This window comes from Pleuronectes platessa, chromosome 18 (genome assembly GCF_947347685.1).
Source record: "Pleuronectes platessa chromosome 18, fPlePla1.1, whole genome shotgun sequence".
NCBI classification, from domain to species: Eukaryota; Metazoa; Chordata; class Actinopteri; order Pleuronectiformes; family Pleuronectidae; genus Pleuronectes; species Pleuronectes platessa.
The window spans coordinates 21,155,192-21,183,109 of record NC_070643.1 but is presented as its reverse complement, the minus strand read 5'-3'; the positions used below and the strand labels follow the sequence as shown (position 1 = coordinate 21,183,109).

Below are 27,918 nucleotides of genomic sequence, written 5' to 3'. Positions count from 1 at the left end.
CATTTTATCACTTGGAGCTGTTTCACGGTGGTGGAAGATGGAGGAGTCTCTGTGAAAGCAGATGGATCTTAATGCTGAGATCTCAGTGAATAGATTGAGCTCATCATAGAAACGTCAATATTTGATAGAATCCGAGCGATTTGCTCAAAGTTCGATACCCCGGCCCTCCTGCCCGCTCTGCCCTCCTCTTCTGTTTCACTTCCATCCTCTCAGTCTGCTCAGTTTCCTGCTTGTCTGAGGTCAGCTCATGTGCTCCAGCAGAGCCGACTCCACGAGGCAGTGTTCTATTGCATCAATAGGTTATCTTATGAGAAATGATCATATTTGCATTTGTGACGGCGGGTGATTTTTCTCATATTGGTTTTTACACAGGAGCGAGTGGTTTGTAGAGTCGGTGAAGACGGGAGACGAGTCCAAGGTCGTGTTCTGCAGAATATGAATGTCACGTCAGCTCTGAGGTTTCTCTCTCTCTCTGCGTCTCACTCACATTCATCTTTATTATAATAAATCAGGATCAGAAAAGTGTCTGATGAAATGAGCTGATTTCTAAGCAAATAAAACACGAGCCAGTCGGACGAGGACATGAATCACACTCTTTGACAATTTCTGAATACAATTTTAATCCACCAGCACTCTTATGTTTGAATGTAACCAGATTTAAGTTGATCACTGTCTGGTAGAAACCTTGCAAACAGAAAAGCAGGCGATCAGAACAATGGATGCAATCAGGAAAATCTCCAAACCAGAAACGGGACCAACAAACAAAACCACGCAGAGGAAACTCGAGGGAACGAGGTGGTGGCGGCTAAACAGGAAGTAAACACCCAGTGTGAGGAAGCACTGGTTCAACTGGGTCGGTGGTCGATGTCCAGTCTGGATCCTGCAGCGCTGCAGTCACACATCCCTCTTCCAGTTTGACTCTGGTCTAGTCCAGCTTTTATTCAGCTGTTGTTTTAGTTTCATGTTAACCTGTATTAGATGCTAGCACTTGTCAGCTAATAGGTCTGGTACCTGTGCTCCCTGTAGTGGGAACACTGGTCCTGAGTGTTCCAGTGTTATGACGACTTACCCCGGGTGTGACCCATTGAATTCGATTGTGTTCCGGGTGCTCTCTCTCTCTCTCTCTCTCTCTCTCTCTCTCTCTCTCTCTCTCTCTCTCTCTCTCTCTCTCTCTTCCTGAGAGTCATGATGTCTTCATGGGGTTAAAGGAAAATCTGCATTTTGACTACCAGGGGTTTTTAGCTTGTATTGAACACGCCTCAAGGTACAAATGTAAATCTTTAATAATGTATTTCCAGATGTGTTTGTGCTATTGAGCCCCAGCTCCCCCCCCCCCCCCCCCCCCCCCGATCCACGTCTCTGTCAGAGGCAGAAGAGCTAGTCTCGGTGTTTGTCTCCTGATCTTATTAATTTGCGTTCAGCTTTGTAATCCTGTTATTTGCCACTTGCTTCTCGCTCTGGCAGAACATATCAGTAATTAGGGCTCCGTGCTCCGCTGGCCACATTACTCTCGTCTTAGTGTTCCTGCTGAAGAGTGCTTGTTAAAATGGACCTGTGCCGCTTTCAGATGAAATGAGCCAGATCCACCCCCCCCCCCCCCCCCCCCCCCCCCCATTGTGTGAATCCACCCGTCCACATCCGAGAGTCTCAGCCGTCCCAGAGCTGACGAGGCACAAGTGGATTCTGTTTTTAGAAAAAGCTGAAAATGAAATCCAAATGTGGATAAACTGGGTTATTTGCTGTTTTCAGCTTCTTGGTTTCCTCCTGTAATTGATAATTAAGATTCCTGTTGCATTAACCATTTAGCATATTTATATCTTCAGCTGGCAGTCACATGGTTTTGTTTTGAGCTGAGACGAATCAATTTCACAGTCCTTTTCTCCAGGTCTGCATTTTCCTCTACGTACATTTTTTATTTGAGGGATTATACATTACGTGTGTAGTTGAGAGGAGCAAAGTGATCGAGTGTTTCTGACTGAGAGGTTTGAGAATACATGAACAAGGAGGATGTGTCATACAAAGAGACTCCCACTCCCACGAGCCAGTTTCCTCAGGATGATGGAATGTGAGTGTGGCAGGCACAGGAAGGAGATGTTCCCTCAGCAGGTGTGAAATGAAACTTGTATCTGGAGCTGCTCTGCAAAAGTTTAATAAATTGTGAAATAAGATTGATGCAAACTAATGAGTCAGTTCAAGACCTAATGAAATAGTTGATTGACGGGAAAGTGATCCTCAGTTTTTGAGTGTTTAATTCATATATTGAGCCGGAGCACAGATCCCTGCTGAGTGGCTGGTTTCTGGGTTTAGAGTTATTTTGTTTTTTGGACGTTTGATTATGTGAAGACGTCAACTTGAGCTCAGGGAACTGATACTCGATCTGCTCATTAAAGAAAGTAATCAGCGATTGTAAACATTTTAATTCTATTAGGTGTTTTTCCAATGAGCTGAACATTGGTTGATGTACTCGTGTGTTGGTCCAGGCAGTTTTCTCTCAGGTTGGTTTTCTGGGAACAGTTTCTGTTCCACAAGCTCACAGCAGGATTGAGTGGATGTTACTGGACCTGCTTTTTAAAGTCTTTCTGTCGTGCACATGGATTTAACACGATGTGTGTTTGAGTAGAATCTAGTATTTGTTTATTTGCACCGTTGTTAAAACACAGAAATGAGATGGAGAAGCTTCAATCGTCTCTGAACCTTCTCTCCTCATGTTTCTCCCTTTGCTCGTCCTTTCTGCCAATATTGGATAACCATCCAATTTGTTCAGGGCCACATCTCTTATATCTTGATCCTCTTCTGCTCATTCCATTTTTTTGAATAATTCCTCTTGATGAATTCCTCGCTGGCCCTTTGATCTGAGCGGCAGAATGCGAGGAGAAGCAGATAAGGGAAGGCGTGCTCTTCAGTGGGCGTCTGAGGATCCTGCTCTGCCTTGATCAACATGCAGCCACGTTTAAAAGGCAGCGAGGAACAAAAGCCACGGACCCGGTTGAGGTGGATCCTGTTTTCTGTGGAGAGATGACAGAGACGTATCATTTAACACTTCACAGCAGCATGTGGACAGCGTCACGCTCCGCTCCCCCCCCACCCTCAACCTTTTGTCCTCCCTGAAAAAGAGCCCAGTCAATCCTCTCCCAGTCAATCTTCTCCCAGTCAATCTTCTCCCAGTCAATCTTCTCCCAGTCAATCTTCTCCCAGTAAACTCTCTGTCCCGCTGACACCGGACGTCACCGCCTTTCAAAAAGTGTGTGTCTTTGTGTTTGTTTGCACTCGGAGGAGGAGGAGGAGCTCGGATCCTGAGACACTGAACCCGCTGTTCGATTCCCTGCTGGTGCTCTTATTATTTAATGTGTAGATGTAACCTGCAGTGGGAAGACTTCCATTATAGATTACTGGTCTCTCCATGCACCACACGGGAAGAACACCTGATGAAACTCGTGCAAACACGCAGAGCTGAACTTTTACTTTGCCTCCGTCAGCACCTTGCACATTCATATTCATATTCATACACTCTCCTACGCTCACACCTGGGATCAGCGGCTTCAGTCTTCCACCAGCGCTCACCGAGGAGCTGTCAGAGGTTGAATGCGTTGCTCGAGGGCACCTCGGTGGTATTTGTTGAAGGAAGAGAGGACGTCTCTTGTCTGTCCAGGGGCTTGTCTCCCACAGTTGTGTGGACACCATGTAACACCCAGAGCAGCTGCAGCCTCACTCCTCACCATGCTCCAGCTCTAAAGGCTGATCTGGGCTCTACTCATCAAAGACGTCCAGTTAACTCCGTCAACCTGTTTCCAAAGAAAAGGCCCCCGGACTCAAACCAGCCTCTTTTTAAAAAGTCAGAAGCTCATTCCTCAAACTGTCGGCTGTAACGTGTCCTGCCCGGTGTCATGACTTCTGCCTCACCTCCATGTCAGGCACTTTCTTTTAACATCAGTTCTTTATTTGCTTTATTTGTCTGCGTTATGAAACACAGCCCTGAAGAATAAAGCTGTAGAGAAATTCAGCTTTGGAGCCAACAAGCTGCGGCTTCACTGTAAACCTGTGTAAATGCTCAGGGAGGGAAAAGACACTGAAAAGCGGTTTGATTATATTAAAGTAACTTCTACTGAGCCACAGCCACACGTGTTATTAATCGTGCACTCGGTGTCTGACTGTGAAATCCCACTCAGGGAACTGAAACTCACCTGGACTGGAGATGATCTCCGGCTTTTAGGGACTTTGAAGTCTTTTGAGCGGATCTACAGTTCAGCTTGAAGGTCTCAGCACATCAGGTTCATATTTATCCTATGTGTTTTTTAATCATCATCAGTGAGGATGATTTTCTGGTCCCTTAACTTCTTTAAAAGAAGAAGAACACATCGAGTTCATCCATTCCTGAGAAGTCCCCCGTCAGGAACAAGGAGAATTTCGTCCTGTGATCACGGAGCTGGGGAATCGTCCCAGTCGCTTCCCAGTCTGTTCCAGGACGTCAGAGGTCCAGTTTGATTTACCAGCAGCTTGAAGGTCAACAAGTTTCCCAGTGTTGCTTTAATAGAGTAGAGTCTGAAAACTAGAGTTAAATATAACAGGAGCGTTTTAGCTCTAATGGAGGAAGTCACATGTCATGTAAAAGTGCATTTTCCTCTGTAAAACCAAAGTTAGCATCGGTACTAACGTATATGAATAAAGCAAAGTGCTTGACTTGATAGACCTATTACTGTGAGTGGATGCATGTGGAGTTGCCCTTTCACTACTTTGCTATATAATGGGTTCCCAGGGGCCAGAGGTCTGACCCTCCGTTTGCCTCCACCGTGCTTTCATCTGACCGTTCATATCCCAGTTGCGTGGCTGATCCACCTCCGCAGGTGGGAGTTGAAAGCTTTCTACATTAACTTGCCCTGCAATTTGCAAAAGTGTGACTAAATTACACATGCACCACCCACTCATCACGATAACAACAGCTCCTCGTCCTCCTGGAGGAGCGCAGCCAGCGGGTATGAGAGAGAAATCACATCTAACAGAGATCGTCACAACGCTGGCAATTTAGTGTTAATTACCAATTACTGCTAACCCCCCCCCCCCCCCCCCCTCCCCAACACACACACACACACACACTGCAACTGTAGACCTGCCCTATACGCACCAATCACACGCGTGAGCGAGCAGATTAGAACAGCAGAATACCAACTTTGAATAACGTCAGACTTCCTGAGAGATAGTCCAGTGGGATATGAAGATGGTTTCATAATCCCTGAGGCCGTATCGTCTCCTCAGCTCACAGGGGATTAAACAGCCCTTCAATCCCAGCCACAGGAAAATGAAATCACCATAACTGGAGTTAATGGGTCGTCAAACGGCAACATGGCAAAAAATAAATAAAAAAAGAACCCACAGCCTGAACGTGACAGTGATCTGAGGCGTCAGCTGCTTATTAATATTACAATAAATCTAAATCTATCCAAATATTTTATTTTTTACTTACTGGACTTATATATTTGAAAGTGGAAACAGTTATTCTCACTGGTTGTAATCAGAGATAATAATAAGAATAAGAATTAAGACATTTTATTTGTAAAGTGCTTTAACAAATCCCAAAGACACTTTACAGGAGAAAACCATAAAAACAATAAACTTCATTATAAAGTACACATTATAATCACACCAGATGTGTTACACATTTTACAGAGAAACTAAAACACCTCACATTTTTCTCTCAAGGGATGAAGGTGATATATTTACAACCACGTTGACGTTACTGGTGTAAATGGTTTGATAACCAGTGTGTGAGGTGGTGACACATTATTTTGAAACCGAATCCTTAACGTGTGATATTAAACAGAGATTCAGCATTTTTCTTGGATTTAAATTTCAACCTTCAAACGCTGGATATGTCATTTCAGAATTAATTTCAGCTGCATTAGCATCACTGTGGTTTAATAAAAAACCCTCAGTGATGCCAGGAGCGTCTGACTGCCAGCTAACGGTAACTGTGTGTGTCTGTGTGTGTGTGTGTGTGTGTGCGTGTGTGTGTGACCAAAGCCGTCCTCGTGACACCTAATCTCCTCTCTCCTTCCCCTCCACCACATTGTTGATCAGTGTCCTGTTCCTGACAAGCCGACGCAAAACGCCGTAATTACGAGCTGTCAAATGCCAATTACCGGTAATTCAGCTTCCCAGTGTGTAGTGGATGAGCCGGTCCCTCACTGCCAGCTCCTCTCCGCCCCCCCCCCCCCGGCTCCACGTCACATCCCAAGAGTTACGACGGCGTTTCCTGGTGTTATTGTCATTTGTGAATGTCATGAGCGTCGGGTTTTAATGGTGTTGACCTGTTTAACGGCGCTGCTGCGTGTGGAATGCATCAAATCCCCCCGGTGATTGATATCGCATGTTGTAGCCCTGAATCAGTCATTATTCACTCACGACTCACACGTAGACGATAATAATGTGATGAATGGTTTATCAGATCGTCGGGGAAAGACTGGAGGGAAAAATAATGCAGCTAAAATCTATATTTCAGCAGAGGACACATCACCGCAGAGGCCGAGTAGTTCCTTTACATTCAATTAGTCTGCACAGAATCATTGATTTGAGTCCTTAGAGTTTTTCCTGATTTATTTTGTATCAAGACCTTTCTTCAGAAATTCAAAAAGACATAAAAAAAACACAATATCTCACAATATTGAATACAATTATTTCTCTGGATCTGCACTTTTAATTTGCTCCTAAAGTAACTGGGCTCTGGTTTTTCATTACAAATCAAATGTTCACACTCTGCTGCATTTTAAGTATAAATAATGACAGAGAGGTGTTTAACACACAGAATATAATAGATGAAGATGACATGGATTATATTTCACCAACATTACAACTTCAAGATTGCACGTCTCATTTATTTCCAGTCTTTGGTGTAATATTTATAACCAGTTTGTCAGATTCAATGATATCCGTCAAACGTTCCTCCCTCAAACTGCCACTTCTCAGAAAACTGCAATATTGTCAAGTAGCTGTGAAAAGGAAGATATGTTTTAAATTAAAAATGTCATTCTATGAATCGTGGAAGCCTCTTCTCTCCCTTGTGAGCATCACAGTGATAATAGCATCACAGTGATAATAGCATCACAGTGATAATAACGCCTTCAAGCTTAATTCATGCCTGATCGCTCGGCGCTGCCGGCGGCGCCTGTCTCTCCACAAAGAGGAAACGCTAACCTGCTTTTATACCTGAGCGACACAAGCTGGAGGACAGAGAGATGATTAAATGTAGTGATCACATAGTTAACCCCCCCCCACCCCCCAGAGGATGTCACAGCAAAAACTGAAATGTGAACCTAAGTGTCCAATCCTCTGTCCCGTTAAGAGCAGCCTGTCTTATTTAAACAGTCAACGCTTATTTATGACTTTTTGCTCCCAATTTATTTATGTGTCAATTTTAATTTCCCGGCTCCTCGTGGGTGTGGACGACCCGAGCTGTGGAGTGAGGGTGAGGAGATGAGGAAGAGTCCCAGGAGCGTGTGTATACAGCATGTCTCATCTGCTAACGTGGAGGAGGCGGGTTAATGACCAATAATGCAGGTCAGCCAACCCCCCCCCCCCCCCCCCCCCCCTAGGCGATTAGAATCCAGTCTGTGGGGGGAAGCTGCTCGATGTGGATGATGATCTGTAACAGAGACACTCGATCCTCACTGACAGAGACGAGCTGCAGAGCTGTGAGGGAATCCAACCGGAGGTTTGAGACCTGATGACCACAAACAACCACCTGGGACTTCACCTCCTTTGTTTTTGACTTAGACGCAGATAGAAAGTCAAAGGGGGGGGGATAAACGAACAGCCTCCTGCTCTCCCCCCCCGCCCCCCCAACGCAGTCGAGGGATGAATCATACCTAATTGACATTTTGCCGCTGGTGGAAACGCTGATGGGCTCCACAGTCACATCCCAATCACACACTTACACCAACGCAATGAATCACAGCTGCTTTGTTATGATTTTTTTTTTTTTTTATGTCAACTTGACATAATCTGACATAATCGACATGATGCCGGTTTTGTCAGTTTTCATCCGGGTGATTGCCGACAGCTGTCAAACAGTAAAATAGGAGAAATGAGCGTATTAGAGAAGCTGGTTCAGGATCAGTTACTCTCACTGGTATGAATGATGAAGCTCATTTTATTTATTTTCTCCCTCTGTGTTCATTTGTACTTGAAAACAGGTGGAGGATTTAAAAGCAATGAAATCAGAAAAACCACATCCACGTTATATTTAACAGCAGCAAATAACTGGATCTGACTCTTGACCCTGAAACCAGCAGCAGCCAGTGGACTGGGTTTAGTGGAGCTGGTCTGGTCTGAGCTGTTTCCTCCGTCTCATCCTCTCGTCTGGTTCCTCTGAGCCGCTCAGCTCAGTCTGCACCGAGCTCTGTGGAAATTAATCATTTCTGATGCCGTCTCCTTCTCGCTGCTTCTCTTCTTCTCACTTCTTTCTCCTCATATCACTTTTTTGGCCATTTCCAAACTTCTCCTCTCTGTGGCCTCTTTTTATTCTCTGTGATTTTCAGTCATTCCTCTTTATTCCCTCCTCTCGTCTCCGGCTGCAGCTCCATCGACTGAGTCGCTCTCTGATTGACTCACTTAACTTTTATAAATCTGCTTCCTGTGCTTCTCTTTTATTCTCTTGCATTTAGCTTTTCCCTCATGAAGTTTTCCTCTTTCGGCTCAAAACTTTTTTTGTAATTGACCACAATGAGAAAAAACGAGTTGATTCAGGGTTTTGTTGAGAGTGCGTGTAGTTGTGTGTTTGTATTCTCCTTCTGTATGAACAGTATGAGTTGTGAGTCTACTTTATAGGGAAATGAAATTGAATGTGTGTGCAAAGGAGAAGAGAAACAGAAGGAGTCATGTGATGGTGCAGGAGGTGAATAAGAGAGACGGAGGTGAACTCTGAGCTCGTAGCTGCTCTTCCTCTGGATTCAGGTCACAGAGAAAAACTTGTGTTGCTTTGCATTCATGTGTTTTGCATGTGTGTGCGAGTCTGTCGTGCAGTGGGAACGAAGAACTGCTTCGACAGCCCATTGTCTCCCTGAGGGTGGAGAGTGAGGCTCAGTGACTGAGTCAGTGCACTCACATCACAATGAGAGGGTCTGATTTATTCACACACTCACACACACACACACACACAGAGTAATCATACGATCACAAACGCACACTGTGAAGCGAACACACTCTATGCTTGACACTAACTCTACGTTTGACACACGAGATCCATTCCTGCACTCACTGGAGGGCACACGGACCCTTGCATGTTTTAAATGAAAACAATCAGCACACACGCACACACACTAACGCACAGTAATCACACACACACTTGTTCATTTGAAGCCTTGTGTGTTTGAATACACAGAGTGAAGAAATGCATCAATGGAGGATTACAAGTTGTTCTCTGATCCTTCTCCTTTTTTTACTTCCAGATTCAGTTTCCTCTGTTTCTCTCTTTTCAGAAATAACAAGTTAATTTGAGTTTATTAATGTCGAATACTCGTAGATATGAAATATACTGTGTTTACATCTCAGCTTTTTAAAAGCAACAACTAATCCAAATGATAAGAGCCGTTGCTCAGAAGCAGGGAGTCCTGGTCAGAGCAGCTGTGTTTTTAATGAGCACAGTTTTCACAAGGTGCACGAGGCCGACGAAAGCCTCAAATGCTTTTTCTGCTACATCAGTTTCCTTTTGACAAATCGGTCTGAGATCCAGTGAGGAGATGGTTGTCGGTGCTGAGGTGTTGCTGGAGCCCCCCCCCCCCCCCCACAGCGACGCCCCCTCCAGTAACGAGCCTGAAGGACTCTGCCTGAGGCTCGTAATCAAAGACCCAGATTGTTTTCCTTCCTCTGTAATGAACTCGTCTCTGTTTCCATCACCCGTCTCTGTAACCCGGTTTTTAAATCGTCTTGAACACGTGAAGGAGGTTGACCTCCCATCTGACACAAACAGAACAAGTGGGAGGGAAGAACATCCATCACGGGGAACACATGTAAACGGCCTCAGACTCCTGATGAAACAGAACTAATGCTCCCTGTCTCCACCGTCTTCTTTTATTTTCACTTCAAACAAACTCCTTATTAATTATTTAAAATCTATTGTGGATGATTGCCTAACTCCCCCCCCCCCTCTCTCCATGTGTCTGCAGGTATCAGCGCTCAGAAGGTGCGAGTGGAGGAGGAGCTGGAGGCGTACCCCACGGAGTCGGTGGACCTCACCTGCCAGTTCATCGACGGAGCCGGACGCACCAAGCTCACACAGGTCGGCTGATGAAAGACAACTCTGTGGTTTCATAAGGTTTGGAGGCAGAGGAGCTCAGGGTGGAGGAGTTAGATTGACAAGGTGGTGAAAGCTGGGGGAGGGAATTCATTGGAAAAACATGGGGGGGGGGGGAGGTGTCTGATTTATTTACAAGTCAAACTTCCTGCAGAAATACAAGGAAACAGATTTATTTATTTTAAATAGCTTCTAACCCTAACCCTGACTTTTTGTGATTTAAAAGCAAAATCATATACTATTATATTTTTAGACTAGATTTGGGGAAATGGAAGTGGAAGTGAGGAAGCAAGGGGAAGTGGAAGATGAAGTGAGGAAGCAAAGGGAAGTGGAAGAGGAAGTGAGGAAGCAAGGGGAAGTGGAAGAGGAAGCAAAGGGAAGTCAAAGTTATTTCCTCTGCTGAGAAGTTTATTTCCCATTCGCCTTTTGTAAAATATTAATAACAATATACATTTTATTTGTATATTGCTTTTCAAGGAACCCAAAGAAACTTTACAAACGACAAAACGACAAACTTAAAAACTATTTGAAAACAGTTTGTTAGCAGGACTGTGCAGAAAGTACAGAACTGATTCCCATTCAGTTTGTGGAGGCGTGGGACACGACCCGCTGCAGAACTCACTGACCCCAGTTGGTGGATCCGAATAAAAGGGCACATCCTACATAATGAATTCAGTCTATGTGATAATAATGATATAATAATAATCTTTATTTAAAGAGAACTTTTTAAAACATATGTTACAAAGTGCTTCACAAAGGCAGCGAGTTGAAAACAGAGAGGTCGTAAAACATCAGGTTTAAAAGCAGGTAAAATAAATAAGTGTATAACTAGAAACAACTTGAAAAACACGAGTGAGCATTCGACATATAGTTCTGCAGACAACTACACAATGCAGCAAACCAACAACCTCCAGGTCTCTTGTGTTATCATGAGAGGTATAGAACACAACTTTCCTCAGACACAGTCTAAATAATTAATGGGAAACACTGTTTGACACTGAGATCAGAGCACAAGCCTTCGCTGACCCATAATGCATCATTCCATCGAGTTTCTGTTCAGCACTTTTTGTGTAACACAAACAAACAAACACAAACAGCAGCAAACGGACACATCGTCTCTTTGGGGCTTTTCAGTCAGTGTCTGTTATTAAAATCTATATAAAGTTGTGTTAGCTGCGTTACTCAGTAATAAACTGTGTAAATCTTACAAGTCACAGTTTTTTGTGAGTATTTTAATATTTGATATTTGTGTGATTGTCGGGGGTTTCTCCTCATGCAGATCATTTCATGTCACTTTGAATTTACCAGATGAAGAAATCTGAGCGAACTGAAAACTGCTCAGGATTTATTTCATCAAAGCCCAAATGACAAGTTGTGTTAAAAACCACCTCGACTCCTGTGATGTGTCATCATGATCCAAAAAGGACTCAGTCACAGAGAGCACCCCCCCCCCCCCCCCCCCCCCCCCCCCCTCGGAGTTGTGAATGGAATCAATCAGCAATTTATCAACATACAAAATCTGAAAGTGCAGATCTACAGCTAACGAGGGAGCTCTGGGTTACCACCTCCTCCGTTAACTTCCTCCTCATCCTCCTCTGTTAATCTTCCTCCTCCTCCTCCTCCGTTAACCTTCCTCCTCCTCCTCCTCTGTTAACCTTCCTCCTCCTCCTCCTCCTCTGTTAACCTTCCTCCTCTGTTAACCTTCCTCCTCCTCCTCCTCCTCTGTTAACCTTCCTCCTCCTCCTCCTCTGTTAACCTTCCTCCTCCACCTCCTCCCTCCTCCTCTGTTAACCTTCCTCCTCCTCCTCCTCCTCCTCCTCCTCCTCTGTTAACCTTCCTCCTCCTCCTCCTCCTCCTCCTTCTCCTCTGTTAACCTTCCTCCTCCTCCTCCTCCTCCTCTGTTAACCTTCCTCCTCCTCCTCCTCCTCTGTTAACCTTCCTCCTCCTCCTTCTCCTCTGTTAACCTTCCTCCTACTCCTCCTCCTCCTCTGTTAACCTTCCTCCTCCTCCTTCTCCTCTGTTAACCTTCCTCCTCCTCCTCCTCCTCCTCCTCTGTTAACCTTCCTCCTCCTCCTCCTCCTCCTCCTCTGTTAACCTTCCTCCTCCTCCTCCTCCTCTGTTAACCCTTCCTCCTCCTCCTTCTCCTCTGTTAACCTTCCTCCTACTCCTCCTCCTCCTCCTCCTCCTCTGTTAACCTTCCTCCTCTGCTCTCACTCATCACTTTAGACTTTGACTAAACAGTTACTGATAAACTTTATTCTCTTTCCTTCCTGGAACATCCAGTTTAGACAGTTTGAATCTGACAATGTGACTTTGATAAGCTTGAAACTAAATCCTCTCTATCATCATCATCATCATCATAGTAGTTCATATCCTGGTCAAACGGTCACTTCCTGTTCTCCTAACCTGTCCTCCAGGTGTCCTGGATATGGGAGCCCACCGAGGGACAGAGGGACAACATTGCTGTTTACCAACCCGAGCTACGGACAGAGTTTCCCCAACCTGGCTTTCAAAGAGCGGGTTGTGTTCCTGAACAACAGCCTGGAGAACCCGTCCATCCGGATCTCTCAGCTGAGGATGTCCGATGCCGGTCGCTACACCTGCGAGTACGCCACCTACCCCCTCTGGAAACGAGCAAGGCACCACCACCCTCATCATGCTGGGTGAGTAAAGAGCTGTCACGTGTCCCACGTCTCTTCACAGACGTGGAACAGAGACAACAAGCTGCTGCATGTTCCAGGAGCAGCTGAGAACTTGTGAACACGTGAAGGGTTCGAGCAGCTGAAGGTCAACAGCAGCTTCTCTCTCCTGCTAAATGCAGCCGCGTCTGAAACAGGTTTTCAAAAAGCTGCTCTGCAGCATCAGCCTCGACAGGCGTCTCCCCGGCCACCTGCTTATCACGGCTTCTAGAGGAGAGGATCCCATCGGACCCAGAGTCTGAGAAGAAGCAATTTAAAGCATTTGAAGAGAATCCTCCAGGTGCTTCCTGGTTAGACGCAGCATGAAAGACGAGGGAGCCGGGGGATTGGAGCCGGGTTAAGATTCCTGTTTGGTCTTTACTGGGTAGATGTGTTGAAGTGATCCTCCGGCTTCGGGCTGCAGCTGGAGATAAACTGGTTTGGTTCCAGTCCGCACTTTGGCTCCAGCCGACATGTTTTGGGATTGTTTTGATTTTGGAAGTTAAGATATTGCTCAACATGCACTAGACTCTATATATTAATATTATATTATAGTTACAGAGCAGTTCATAAATCAGGCTTTAGTCTTATATTCAAACAATACAACACAAAGTGCTTTACCATCCACGCACAGAGACAATATTAAAAGGAACTGAAGAAGCTTTAAGTTCTATTAATCTGAAATGAGGAAACACCAAAGGCAGCTAAACAAAGAAAGATCAGATGATAAAAATGAAATTTTAAAACTCGAGAATATTTGAGAAATAGATAAAATAACAAAATGCTGAAAGAGGAGAATGTTGTACTAGAGATAAAAAGCAAGGGAAACAAAGACAGAAAGTCAATAAGTAAGAAACTAATTGGATTGATGAACAAAATCAGAAGAAACAGTTAATAAAGATTATAAAATGGATAAATAAACAGAGTTTGAGTTTGCTTCTACAAACTCAGACGTTTCCTGAAGAACTCACGTTTAGGTATTCTGTGTTTTCTGTACGTTCCTTCAGTTGAGTCACTCAGAGCTCGTTCAGACCTGAGTGATCCAATCAGAGAGGAGCTCGTTATCACACCTCAACTCCACCGAACAGCCGCCATGTTGAACCACCGAGGTGTGTTGACCCGACTGTCTTCATGGACGTCTGACAGAAGCAGCCTCTGAATTGAGACACAGATTACATGAGATGAACAAACGATATGTTTTTTATCCTCTGCACAGTTTAATCCCCGTTGATGCGCAGCTTGTTCGACTGTAAACACTGAAATGTGAAGGATTTTCTTTAAGTTTCCTCTGTGTCTTGATTTGTGAATCTGAGTGGATGCTCAGTTGCCGTCAGCAGGGGACACATCCTGTTTGTAATCGGAGACAGCTGGTGTTTTTCATCCTCCCACCGTCCTCCCGTTTGCACTCGATTCACAAAGGAATCAGACGCCCGGTGCCTCTCTCTCTCTCTCCACACGGAGGAGGCTTCATGGCTGAATGTGAAGAACAACAGTTCCCTCTCCTCTTTCATGGCAGAGCTGTTCTTCCAGTGGACGGCCCGGAGCCTCGGAGCTCGTAGGATAACGAGAGCACACGTGGAAAACACTGGATCCACTCAAGTGGTATTGTTCACAGGGAGTCCGCCTGCTGCTTCCTCCTCTTGTATCGGATGGATTTTGTTTGTCAGGGTGAGAGGTGGGAGACACTTTGTCCATTTAACTCCCACAAATTGGTCGCAATTTCAGAACAGTGTATTTATTATGTCCCAGTTCAATGAAGGAGAAGATTTGAATGACAGCTGGATTTCTGAGAGAGAATCTGGAGAATTCCGGTGTGTTTTTAATTTGCTCCTGCCTCAAACGAGGATTCCTATCTTCCACACTAACACAGAGTTCCCTCTCTCCTGTAAGTCACTGTGGAGATGCTGTTCAGTCAGCGAGCAGTGATTAAATTGAAGTCATTACAGTACGCCAGTAGCTGCTGCCAGCGAGCTTCCTGGAAAGAGGTTCTCTACACCTCCTTTCATGTGTTCCCCCAGCCGGGCCAATAATATTTTCCTTGCTAGTTCCTCTAAGTGAAAACCCCTTCGCACAACAATAGGAAATCCACCTCTGGAAGCTGCTCTCACACAGAACAGAGGCGAGCAGGAGGAGCAGAACTTGGCCGTCGTGCAGAGGAAACACAAACAGACATTCTGTGGACTAAGTCTCCTAAGCTGCTGCTGCTGGCACGGAGCAGCAGCCGACTGGGGACTACCTGCTGGAGAGCTCACTGACTCACCTTCTGTCTGGAGCTTCAGATTCTCCTCCAGTTAGAAAAATGCACTCGACGAACTCCGTGTCCCAAAGTCACATTTCATCTGATTACCTCGACCACGGAGGTTATGTTTTCACCCCCGACTCTTTGTTTGATTGTTACACAAACAACACTTGGCTGATCACCGAGAAACGTCAGCCGAGCTCCACTCTGGAGAATGTTGACACAACTGACAAATACATGTTATTTGTGTGCGTTTAATCTGAGCAGCTTGCGGAACATTCTCATCCACATGATATATGAATCTGATCTCAATATGCAAAATGGTGATAAAGTGGCTCATCAACCTTTGGCGGAGTTAAACGCCCGTCTAGTCAAATATAGAATCTATAAGTTCCAATCACATTAGACCTTAATGAATCTACAACAGTAGACCAATCATATCACAACTTCCTTCAGAATGAGAAGCTGATCACGACAGCCTCATCGTGTTATGACTCACAGGCGACAGCGTCAGTGCCAGCAGATCTGATTTCCACTTATCAGGGTGCGGATGAAGAGTCCCTCGCCTGCCAGGGATTATATGGTTCTGGATGGTGCCCACACTAAATGATTTGTGGTTGTTTAAGCTGCACCGGTCAGAAACACATCTGGGGAAGTCTCTGAGATGAATAACCTGCTCAGAGAGATCAGGACTGAGCTGGTTGTGAAGAGGGAGGTGTCAGTGCAGGGCAGAGGTCAGAGGTCAGAGGAGGGGCCACACTCTGACGGGCCGCTGGCCGGACTCCACGCATCGAGCGGTTGGTGAATAAGTGGCAGAACTGCAGCGAAGCTTTCTCTCAGCCAGACGTTGATGAGTCGACATTTCTCTTCTCTCTTTTCCCGGCTGAGCTTTAATGTTATTAAAATCCAGAAAGTCAACGGACAAATGAAGACAAGTGTCCGGGCCCTGCACTGAAAGTCTAGTTCAGCTTGGAATTAAGCAAAAGCCCTGATTGCATACTTTTGTTTTTCAAGCAAATACAATGTTCAATCTCAGACCATGACGATGCATATTTAGCACATTTTTTACAAAAACCACAATTTTAAATCAATTTAATTAATATTTGTCTTACGTAAACCTAAAATCTGAGTTTTCATACTAAGTTATCTCGATTGTTGAGAGCGGGTTGATTGATGTTTATGTCTCTCAATGCATTATGGTATGGGAACGGAAGTCAAGCTTTTTAAATTGTACATTTATCAGTGGGTCAATCAAAATGAGGCGATATGAGTCATTCACAAACATCAGTTTGTTGATATGTGGTTCTACAGTAGGAGGGTGCACACAGTGGTTATTTATGAAACTAGAAGAAAAGTGATGTAGAAATATGTTCACAGACACTGCACTGGTTGGAGGAGTCATGTGACCTGTGGTAAGAACAGCTGGAGCCATCTTAGTTTGTCATGTCTAATACACAGATTACAGTTTTTATTGTGTTTAAACTTGTCACATTAGACTTTTTCCACCCGTGGGTCAGTTCTGTGTCTGTGTGTAAATAATAGATTTTAAAGAATGCTCCTCTCTCCCTCCACACCAGCTGCTCAGACACTCTTCAGTAAAACATGATGACCTCAGTCAGGGAGACAGACGCTGTGGTTTCAGCTCCCGGGTGAGAATATGAGCAAGATGGAGAAACAGGGTTTTGCCCTTGAGAAATTAAGTGTGTGAAGCAAACCTCCCCTGGATGACTGAAGGTGAAACAGGAATTAAAACCTCCAGTCAGAGCTCATGGCCTCAGCTGCGGTTGTGCACGTACCAGCAAGTGGCATCGGTGCAACGTTCACTCGTCAGCCTGTCACTCTGTCACATTCTGCTGCACCTGAGAGGAACCATCAGGTGCATGATGAGCATCTCTGCTGCTGGAGGTTGGATTTATTCTGAGGGAAACGCTGCACAGGAAGTGAAACAGTCCTGGATCCAGCCTTCAACTGGGATCTGCACTCAAACACATGGGACTCATCCTTCAACCAGGTTTTGTTTGAGTAATTCTGCCCAAAATAATAATAACTCAGTTTTCCATATTCTGAAGAGTTGTCCGCAGATGCACTAAAACTAAAATACCACACAAATCAACATCCACCTTTCAATCAGGACGTGTTGAAGTTAAAGCTGGAGCACAGAAGGAGAAACGGTTTGAGATGTGAACCCTCCACGTTCGGTCCTATTTGTGTTCAGGTCTTCGGGTTTAGAAGTAAAACAAATATTCAGTTTTTAATTATTTCTTTGAAAACTCTTTTAATTTCTTCTATTTTCCCTTTTCTGCATTTCAGCCACTTAGCAAGTGCCATCAAGCTTAAATAAGCCAAATTACTCCCAAGCTTAAACTAATGCATTTTGTCAACATCTCCAGCAGCCAATAAGGACTTAAACTGTTCCTGTGTTCCTTGAATATTCATCTCCTGCTAACAGCTGAGCAGACGTGGAGAGCCTAACAGATGTTTCTCTCCCAACAAAGTCTGGAGATGTTCATCAGCAGCAGCGTGTCAGTCGGAGAGAAGATGTTTACAGACCTGGGCAGCTGGTGACACACGAATCTCAAAGATGGAACCAGATCCAGAAGCTTTTCATTGATTTCATGGGTAACGGACGCAGCAAAGTAGAAAATAAACTTCATCACATGGCTGCTCTTCATCGGGTCACAGCAGCTGATACATCTGTGTTTGGAGAGAAGAGGAGGAAACGTTCACGTTCCCTGAGCCGAGATCCAGATCCTGCTCTCCAGTGTCCTCATCATCGAGGATCCCAGTGATCCCAGTGTTCTTGGTAACATGGAGGATTTGGTTTGTTCACATTACTTTCTCTGACCTCCTTTGACCTTCTCTCTCGACGTGTTGATGGACGACAGACAGAGGCTGTGTATGAAGATAGAAGCAGAGTGTGAAGGTTAGATCTTCATTTGGATTCTGGGCCAAATGCAACAAACCACTTGTAAACTGGTTTGGAGCTGGGTTTTCAAAAGTCTGGCCCAGTTCTGCTCGGCGTCCTTCCAGTAAGAAGTGATGGTTTTCACTGCAGATGGTTGGGAACATGTAAGTGAAGCTGTGGGTCAGAACCAGACCTCAGTAGTTCCCGGTCCGGCTGTCCGTCTCCGGCACATGGACGAGGACAGACGCAGCTGTCCTCTGTGAACGCAACAGCTTGGCAGAAATTCACAACTTGTTCAGGATTCAAACTGGAAATCTTCCAGTCCCAGGCCGTGTTGTGTTGGTGCTGCCAGGGAGAGAAGAGAGGCCGTCTCTGAGAGGTCGCGGGTTCAAGTCAGGGCAAGCATCTGCTCTGCTCAAGAGTCCTGTGGTAATGTTCTACCGGCTGCAGGGACGTCTTTCACAGCTTGTGTCTCTGCAGCGTTCAGAAATGTAAACAGTGTTTATTCAGTTCTGTTGGTGCAGCGTCCTGCTTGTTTTCAAATGACTCCGAGCCGACGGGAGGGGAGAGGCAGCTGGAGTGGATGAGATGTCACGAAGCACATCAGGAGACTTGTGACTGGTTTCAGTCCCCAGACCAGTCCACCACTCTCCTCTCATTTCCTGCTCCTCCCTCCGTCTGCGTCTCCTCTCTCTCCCTCGTGTCTGAACTCTCTCCTCCTCCCTCCTCTCGTTTTGTCGCAGCTCTCCTCACTTTGCTTTTAGTTGTATCCACCATCCTGTGATTTCTCCAGGTTCCTCAGAGAAAACATTGAAAGACTCTTTAGACCTTTTTGGATAACTTGGAATCCAGTTAAAACGGTGACAACACCGTCTGCAAATACCAACAATTAATGACTTAGACTCTAAATGTACCTAATAAGAAATAAAGAGGTTATAATTGATAATCATGAATCAAAGTGTTAACTAGGAACAGTGGGTTTGTTTCTCCTGGAGCATTTTACATAATGATTCCAAACCACCGGGAAATTAATTATAAACAATCACAGCTACATCAGGGCCGTCACTTCTTCAGGTGAAATGTTTGAATGTGTGAAAAGTGGTCCAGCAGAATTAGTGTTTGAGGTTCTGCTGTGGAATCGACCCGCCGGGACTCGGATCAGGATGTTTGTGAGCGAAGCTGTGATCAGATAATCAGATAATGTGATTCTCCAGATTTGTGCCTCAAGGCGAGAGGCAGTCAGGAGGTATAGAGGGGGTCATCCACTAATCGGAGGGTCACAGGTTCTATTCCCAGCTCGTCCATAGTGTCCTCGGGCAAGACAGAAGAGCTCTGTGTGTTCGTACAGTAAATCGCTCTGAGTCGTCGTTAAGAGGAGAAAAAAGATTTCTATAAATGCAGCTCCTTCATCGGTTTTGCTCAACGGTGCAATTTTGAGGTTGTCAGCGTTGAACTCGTGTGAAACATTGATTTGTCTCGATTTGATATTGATTCATTTCTTTCCCATGAGCAAATTCTTAATCGATGGATGGTCTTTGCTGTGAAATTTGAATGTTTCACTGATGTTCAGGGACAATCTCAGGTTCTGTGTCCTTGCAGATATTTATAGATCTGTTTTTTTTATTATTTTGGAGTCAGAACCCTTCAAATAAAAAATTTCAAGGACATTAGTTTAGTGGAAATAATTTCTCTCTGCTCCTGAGACTTTCCACTTCGGTCTGTTTCAAAAGAGTGGAAACCATAGAAAAGTAAATCACTTGACATCACACAATAATGGATTCACTGACATTTCCAGATTGAGTGATCGTATCCGAGGTGGAGTTTTTCCTTTAAGAGAGAATAAGAACACTTTCATGGAACATTGACACTTGATATAACGAGTCCACTGTGATTTAACAAAGATAATGTGATGGGAGCAGGAAATCTACAGATCGCTGGTGTAAAGTAAAAACCTTGTTATCTTTGGTATTTGGGACGTTTGGCTCCAGTTGAGGGTTTAATTCAAGCTTCAGGTCAAAGTCAAAAAGTCAGAAGTGATTTCATCTCTTAAAGGGACAGTACGCGGGCAGAGGGATTTCATGTGTTGAGAGTTTGTATCTCAATCCTGATTTGTAAATGTGTGTATTTAGAGTCTGTGTGAGAATCAAGTGAACACACACACACACACACACACAAACACACACAATATTGCTTCATTATGGGCCCCACACCACCACGTTTGATGAATATGCTTTGTTATGTATTAAATGCTGATAAACTTGAAGTCACTGAACCCCCTCCTCCTCCTCCTCCTCCTCCTCCTCCTCCTCCTCCTCCTCCCTCTCCTCCTCCTCCTCCTCTTGGTCTCCCTCTCTCTGTCCTTCTACCCGTCTCTCCCTCTCTCTCTCTCTCTTCCCCCCCCCCCCACAGCCAAGCCTAAGAACTCAGCCAAGGTGGTGACAGTCCAGGCCGGCACCAGGTCGGTGGTGGTCGCCCAGTGCGAGGCGGCGGAGGGCAAACCGGCGGCGACCATCAAGTGGCTGGCGTCGGTGGGAGGAAACCACTCCACCAGCACCACCAGCGGCCCCGATGGGACGGTGACGGTCAGCAGCGAGTACCGACTGGTTCCCACCGCCACGGATAACGGCGGAGAGGTGACCTGCATGGTGGAGCAGAGGACGCAGGAGCGGCCGTGGGTCTACCCTCTCAAACTCTCCGTGGAGTGTAAGCAACACACACACACACACACACACACAAACACACACACACACACACACACACACAGACACACACACACACACAAACTTAATATTTGCACTTCATAATTTGTTTTTGTTCATAAACAATACACTCTAGACAACCTCTCCCACTGTCATGTATCACCGGTCCAACTAAGGATACAAATAGCTCGGCTGGATCCAAAAGTGCCGACTGCCAATAACCTCAGACACAGATCCGGGATCTGCTGGAGCCTTCAGGCCTTTTCTCTGGCAGCCACCTCTCGACTCTTTACCACTGATCTATAAAGGTTCGGCATGTTGCCAGATTTAAAGAGCAGCGTTCACCGTCTATCAGATCTGTGAGACGGCTCCGATGAGAAGGTGATTCTCTGATATGTGAGTGTGCAGGACTTCCTCCACTCCTCTAATGATCCACAGGAGCCAAGTGAGCTGATCGATACCACCAGGATGTGAAGTGATTACACATCCTGAACTTTTAATACAGTTTTATTAGTTTGAGCCAAAGAAGAATGAAGTCATTTAGCTTCACTTATAGAAATAACTAATCAACTTTAAGCACAGTCTGCTCTTCATTAGTGGGAAGTCGTGTTGGTCCAGGTTTATTTCTCATGGCAGATTAAATCTTCCAGAGTTTAGATGATACGAGTCGAGACGTTCTGTCACTTTTCAGCTGCAGAGGTTTCAGGAACTAGAAACCACAGATTTAAATAAATTCTTCCTCAGGCAAAGTTTGTTTTTAAAACTTTTATTCACCGGCTAAATTTATCACAAGTTAGCCAATCGTTTACCGGAATGATTATTATGGTGCAGTGTTTCCCATTAACTGGACTGTGTCAGCCCGTCACAGTCTAATTTGTCTCTCCACAGTTTCATAACAAACTGGAGATAACATTTTAATAACACAATTCAGTTCCATCATTGTGTTTAGAGCTGTTGCTTCATTACGGAGCTGGACACGGAACTAATTTCTCCCAAACAAACAACTGACCAGTGGAACCAGCCACCGTGTGTGTGACCCGGTTAAACCTCAAAATATCCATAAAGTCTTTACCATCCTCTTCCATGATGCCTGCGAGTGAATGTTGAATAAACAACATGTGACATAAGCTTTTCTTTTTCTGACCAAACATCCAGTCTGACACAGAATCCCAAACACAACCGTACAAAAGTTGTGTTCAGGAGAGAATAGAAAATCATGAGCATTCCATGTTTACACACAATTGCTGCCACACACATTGCTTTTGTTTAATCCTTAAATTCCATTCTAATTTACACAGGATTACATTATAACACAGGTTCAGCGTAGCTTTGCAGAGATTCAGAGACGCCCACAGCATCGTCTCCTCTGGGTGACCTCGCTGCCACTCGCTGCAAAGACGGAACAGATTGTTTCTGTTCAGCCTCTTTTTTTATAATCTGCAATTTTTTTTAGACTGTGCACTCGCAACCACGCACAGACACACACAAACACACACAATCAGAGTGCCGGTCCAGCTGTGGCAAGCAGTAATGAGGAATAACTGTGAGAAAATGTTATACCTACACATGACCCCTGGCTACACAAACACACACACACACACTCCTATCAATGCATGCTGTCACATCAGTCTGTCAAATTACATGTCCTGGCTTCTCTGTAAATAGAGATTCAGCAGATTGAGTGTGTGTTTGTGTGTGTGGGCGTACACATCGTGCACATGTAGAACTCACACATGTAACCGCAGATAGACTCACATTCGAGCACAAACGAGGCGGCGAGGTCTCACTTGAGTATAAGCTACTTATGCAAATATGTCTATATGTGTGAGGACACTGATTCCTTAGTGTCTTCTCCTGACCTTTAAAATTTGCATAAAGAAACCGTCCTCCAGTGTCCACATCCACTGGTATTTGTGTTTACATCAAATTTCTCATATTATTAACCTCCGCACAAGCTTAACTACAAGGTTACGAATGTCAATAACCGATGATAAATGTATTGAAATTACAAATACAAAAGTAATTTTTATTTTGGAGTGATTTAAACCGGAGTTAACTAGAGAGAGGAGTGAAAACATTTTCTTCTCTCCCACAAATGGAGAAGAAGCAGAACACACAAACACACACAAACACACACACTGGTACACACTAACTCCTCGCTGTGTGTGTGTGTTCGTTTGTGTGTTTGTTAGTTTAGTGATGGTGTGAGGGATCACGTCTCCTGTCTGCTGTGTGAATCAGATCAGCCTTTATAGGTCAGCGCTCTCTAGGAAGAACACACACGGCCGCACACACACTCACACACACACACACGACCGCACACACACACACACACAGGCTATAGCACCACAGGCCTTCCCTCCTGTCCTGCTGTTTGTGTCTCACAGCCTTGACACCCTGTCACTCCTCACACACACCTCTCGTCCTCTCACTCCTTTCTTTCTGTCTCTTCTCTCTCTCCGTCAGATTTCTAATATGAAAAACATGAAGGAGAGAAAAGCACAAAGGTTTTCTTCTCGTTTCAACTTCCTCCGCTCGCTGCTCTGCTCTGACTTCACTTTAATATGAAACTCTCTCAGAAGTGAGCGACTGATTTTCTGCCTCCAGCTTTGATTTAGAGGCTAAAGGCAACTTTTTTATTTTCATGTTTTCACTCGAGGTTCACATATCACTTTACATTCAGGACGTATCAAACAGGTGCATTGAATTTAGGTTTTGATTGACGTGTGACACTTTGACAGACTTCATCATGTTTACTATTATTTCTCCAAACATTCACGTATCTCAATATCCAAATTACAAATATCATCTTCGAGAGACATTTATGTGACGTGTACTCTGATTTTAGTTGGGTTCGTGTCCCATCTGCTAACATGGAGGAGGTTTTATGCTCAATTACCTTTCTCAGCAGGTGGGTGGGTGGTTGGGGGGGGGGGGGGCAATTAAGGGACTTTGGCTTTGCTTTTTTGGAGCTGTCCCGGCGTCCATCGTTATAAACAGTCTGTTGTCGGCAGTGAGGTGGGATCATGGGTAATGGGGTATTTAAAGCCATCTGCCATTCAAAACTGTGCAAAGAAACAGGATGTGATTAAAAAAAAACAAATCAACAATAAGATGAAATAGTTAAAAGTTCAAAACATAAACATAATAAGTAAGTTGACGTGAGGAGAAATGCTTTGAATCATCTACAATCTGTGAAACTACGACCAACTTTACATCCAGTGACCAACGATGTGTCCAGACTTCATATCCCTGACGTTGTTTAAAATATGAATACTGTTAATGCTGAATATTAATTATTTACTCTGTGTCTCTCTCTCAGACCCGCCCTCCGTGTCCATAGAGGGTTACGACAACAACTGGTACGTCGGCCGCTCGGACGCCGTGCTCCAGTGTCTGGCCAGCGGCAACCCAGTGCCCACCACCTTGACCTGGACCACGTAAGAACACCCCCCCACCCCCCAACACCCCCCCCCCCCCTCCCATCAGTTGCTCCAGCTCACCTACTAGAGACTGACAGATTTTCTAATTATTCCCATAATCACGACAGAAGCAATCGTCTCCCTTTAATGATCTTTTTTTTGTAATTTCTGATAAACATGAAAGCTCTAAACATCTCAGCCTGACGGACAGATGGCGTGCTGTGGTGTGTGTGTTTGTGTTTGTGTGTGGGTGTGGGTGTGTATGTGTGTGTATGCTTCTCTAAATAAATGTGTGTTTGAAAGTCAAACTCACAAATCGTCTCTTTTCTTCATGTTTTCAACTCTCGACCTCTCGTTTACCATCTTTATTTATTCTTCCCTCCTTCTTTCTCTCCCTCACGCTCATCGATATGCTTTCTCCTGACATGTTTTCTCCTGGTCCCTCTCCAGGGCGTCCGGTTCTCTGCCCGACACGGTGGTGGTGGACGGGAACAAGCTGCTGGTGCGGAAGGTGGACGACGCCGTCAACACCACCTTCATCTGTGAGGTGAAGAACAAGCACGGGGCCAGCAGCCACCAGATCACCACCATCGTCATCGGTGAGTCCACCAACCCTCGGTCGACACACAGACACACACACAGACACACAAACTCACATACCTGTTGAACATGTGTGCAGAAGCGTGTTCAGATGCACTCAACACACAGAACAGATGCTTTTACCTGCATCAAGATGAAAACACACGTATGATGAAGTACCACATCCCATTGAACGTACTGGGACTATTCTCAAGTACCTGCACACACACACACACAAACACTCAAATGAACATATGCATGCACACACACACACACTCCATATCCTGCCTCACACATGCATGCACAGGAACATTAATCTCCCTCTCTCTCACACACACACACACACACACACACACACTCATGCTGGGATCAGGGCTGATCTGGGAGCTGCTGGGACGCTGGTTTCTCTTAATCTTCACATTGGATTATGTTTCCATGTTTGCGTCCTCGCTGTCGGACTCTGAGCGGTGGACGCTGTTGATTGACCCCCCCCCCCCCCCCCCCCCACAGCAGGGCCACACTGCACCAGACACCGGGCCAACTCCAGATCTTTATAGCTGCACATCAAACCCACTCAGTGAGACGCTGGAGCTGGAGTCTGCAGACTGGGAAACTCCACTGGACGTAGATTGGATGTGAATATAGTTTTTTATGAGTCTGGGAGTCGGCCCCTCATTAGAGCGTGTTGGCCCTGCAGTGGATTGTTGGAGGGTTTCCACATTCTTTTCCAGGGGGTTCATGTTGGTGTGAGCCAGTTTGCCCAGTTTGTTTTCCCTTCGCTCTCTTTTCTTCCTCCACTCGTTCCCTTCTTTTCTTGTGCATAACGACTAACTCCTCCAAAGTCTGCTGAGCTTCCTGTCCTCTCTCTCCACCTTCCTGTTTACTCTCCACCTTCCTGTTTACTCTCCTGTCTGATGGAGCGTGAACACTGTGTCTGCATCAAATCTTTATCTTTCTGCTGGAGTTCGACTCTCGACTTCCACTCGTCTGCTGATGCCATGGTGTTGGGTTGGAGGGGGGGGGGGGGGGCGCTCTCACACAATGATCCCACACGGACACACACACACACATATATACCTTTGGACCCACAAACCCAGGACAATGTCTGCATGCTGAAATACTTCATCAGCAGGCCGTCCACAAAACCTGTTGAGTCAAACCTGTGGATCCTAAACCTCAGAGTCTGTTTTTATCAAAGTGTGTGTGTGTGTGCGTGTGCGTGTGCGTGTGCGTGTGTGTGCGAACTCCCCACTGGACTGGTCCAAACGCTTCCTCTTTTGTTTTAATAATCACCATATTGTACTTTATAACACAACAAAGCCAGAATACATGTGTAGACCAGATCCCTCCACCGAGGCCAAACAACCCAACACACACATTGTCTTATAACAGGAAAATAAAAGTTGCACACTATGAATACACTGAAGGATATTTACGTCAATATCCACCGATTATTTCAAGAGAATTTGATTAAAGTCTTGAACAATCCTGCCTCTGTCAAAAAGAAATAAATCCTGAACTCTTTATCTGAATCCTGGATGAGATGAGTTCTCTCCGGGGCCAGGCCTCCCTCACTCACTCGCTCGGTGCAAATCCGTTCCACACTTTTTGTTTTTTGTTGCATAATCCTTCTGACAATCAAGTAAACAAACCAACAAACAGACGCGGGTGAAAACACAACCTCCTCGCTGGAGCTAACAAAGCACAACTTCTTCTCTTTTGCCAAAAGACGGCGGAGGAAGCTACATTTAGAAAATCTGTGGGAAATCGGTGCCGGAGATTTGAATTGTGTAATCTGAGAACAGAGATGCTTTGTGGCCGGGCGGTTTGTCGGGGGGGGGGGGGGGGGGGGGATGTGTGGGAGGTTCACAAGTGGCTAATCTGCTGAGGTTCTCGCTGGAAGCATGGCATTGTGCCTGACTCCAAGTATCAAGGAGAGGACTCTTTCCCCTTATAGCACACACAGAAACTCAACACACATAACCCACAAATTACAAACACACACACTTTGAGCACTTTGAGGACTCGCACACACACATTCCTCCTCTTTCCTACAAGCTGCGTTCAAACCCTGTGATTCATCCTCTTCTGCTCTGACAGGTCCTCAGTGTTTCACCGTTTGCTTGTAGAACAACAACGTGGGTTTAAAGTTGTAATCTCTCAGTTTAACACTTTCATTTAAACGCTTATTGAAATCAGAACCAAGCGGGTTGGATGTGGGACGAAGGAGAACTTTGCTGCCTGAACAAATGAAACATTTTCACTTGTGTTGTTTTTATTTTTGCCTTTCTCCCAAAGTGACTTTGAGTTTGTTTGTTGCTCAAGGGCACTTTGATGCAACCTCACAGATTCAAGTTGCTTCAGCTGCAGTGAGAATCAAACCTGCGACTTGTGTTTGCAGATGGAAGTTACAACAACCATGTAAATCCTCTGTGTGTGTCCTTGTTACTTTAACCTGCTTGTTCTGGATTGGATGATAACTTGACCTGTGGACACACTCAGAGGAATTCCTTTGCATCAATACCTACAATATAAATCTCTTTTTTATTGTCTGTGTGTTGTGTGTGGACCTTTTTATAAAGTGTCTCTGGCGCAGAGTGAAGTTGGAAAACTTTGTGATCATCCTTCCTGGTTTATCTGCAGTGAAGCTGCAATAGACTGAAACCCTCTTAACCCATGTCCAGGTAGTCTTCAAACAAGCCGACCACTCTATTCAAGTCACAGTCATTTTATCTGTGAACCTGAACAGAAACTTAAATTCTCAGAGATGATCCTGGATCAGATAAAAACCCACCGACTGGCTCCAGATCGCAGCATATGGCAGGATGCTTATCCGTGTGAGATCAGACGCTACAGATGACATTAAACATTGAGTAAAAAATGCTTTGCCGAGTGCCAAGAGTCTGTTCAGTGAATTTTATAATCCTACGTATAAATATTGTTTTAAAGCACATTAACGTGTTGGCGCCGCAGACGTCCGTTAAATAAAATCCTAATTGCGGGAAAGAGGAAGTGAATCGTGACCCATCATGAGAATCTTCCTCTGAATTAACTGGGCCACCGACCGACTCCCGTGGGCTCGTCATCAGAACCGTGACTCTTTACATTCCTGCT

General features: G+C 45.1%; 1 protein-coding gene across 1 annotated transcript in view; it reads left to right on the top strand.

The window, feature by feature from the left end:
* pvrl2l (PVR cell adhesion molecule related 2 like) overlaps positions 1-27,918 on the top strand; it is a 132,233-nt gene that overhangs the window by 83,295 nt on the left and 21,020 nt on the right. Inside the window, 7 exon segments of the mRNA XM_053446259.1 lie at positions 10,155-10,267; positions 12,700-12,753; positions 12,755-12,901; positions 12,903-12,945; positions 20,514-20,807; positions 24,126-24,243; positions 24,676-24,824. Coding sequence (XP_053302234.1) covers positions 10,155-10,267; positions 12,700-12,753; positions 12,755-12,901; positions 12,903-12,945; positions 20,514-20,807; positions 24,126-24,243; positions 24,676-24,824 — 918 coding nt within the window.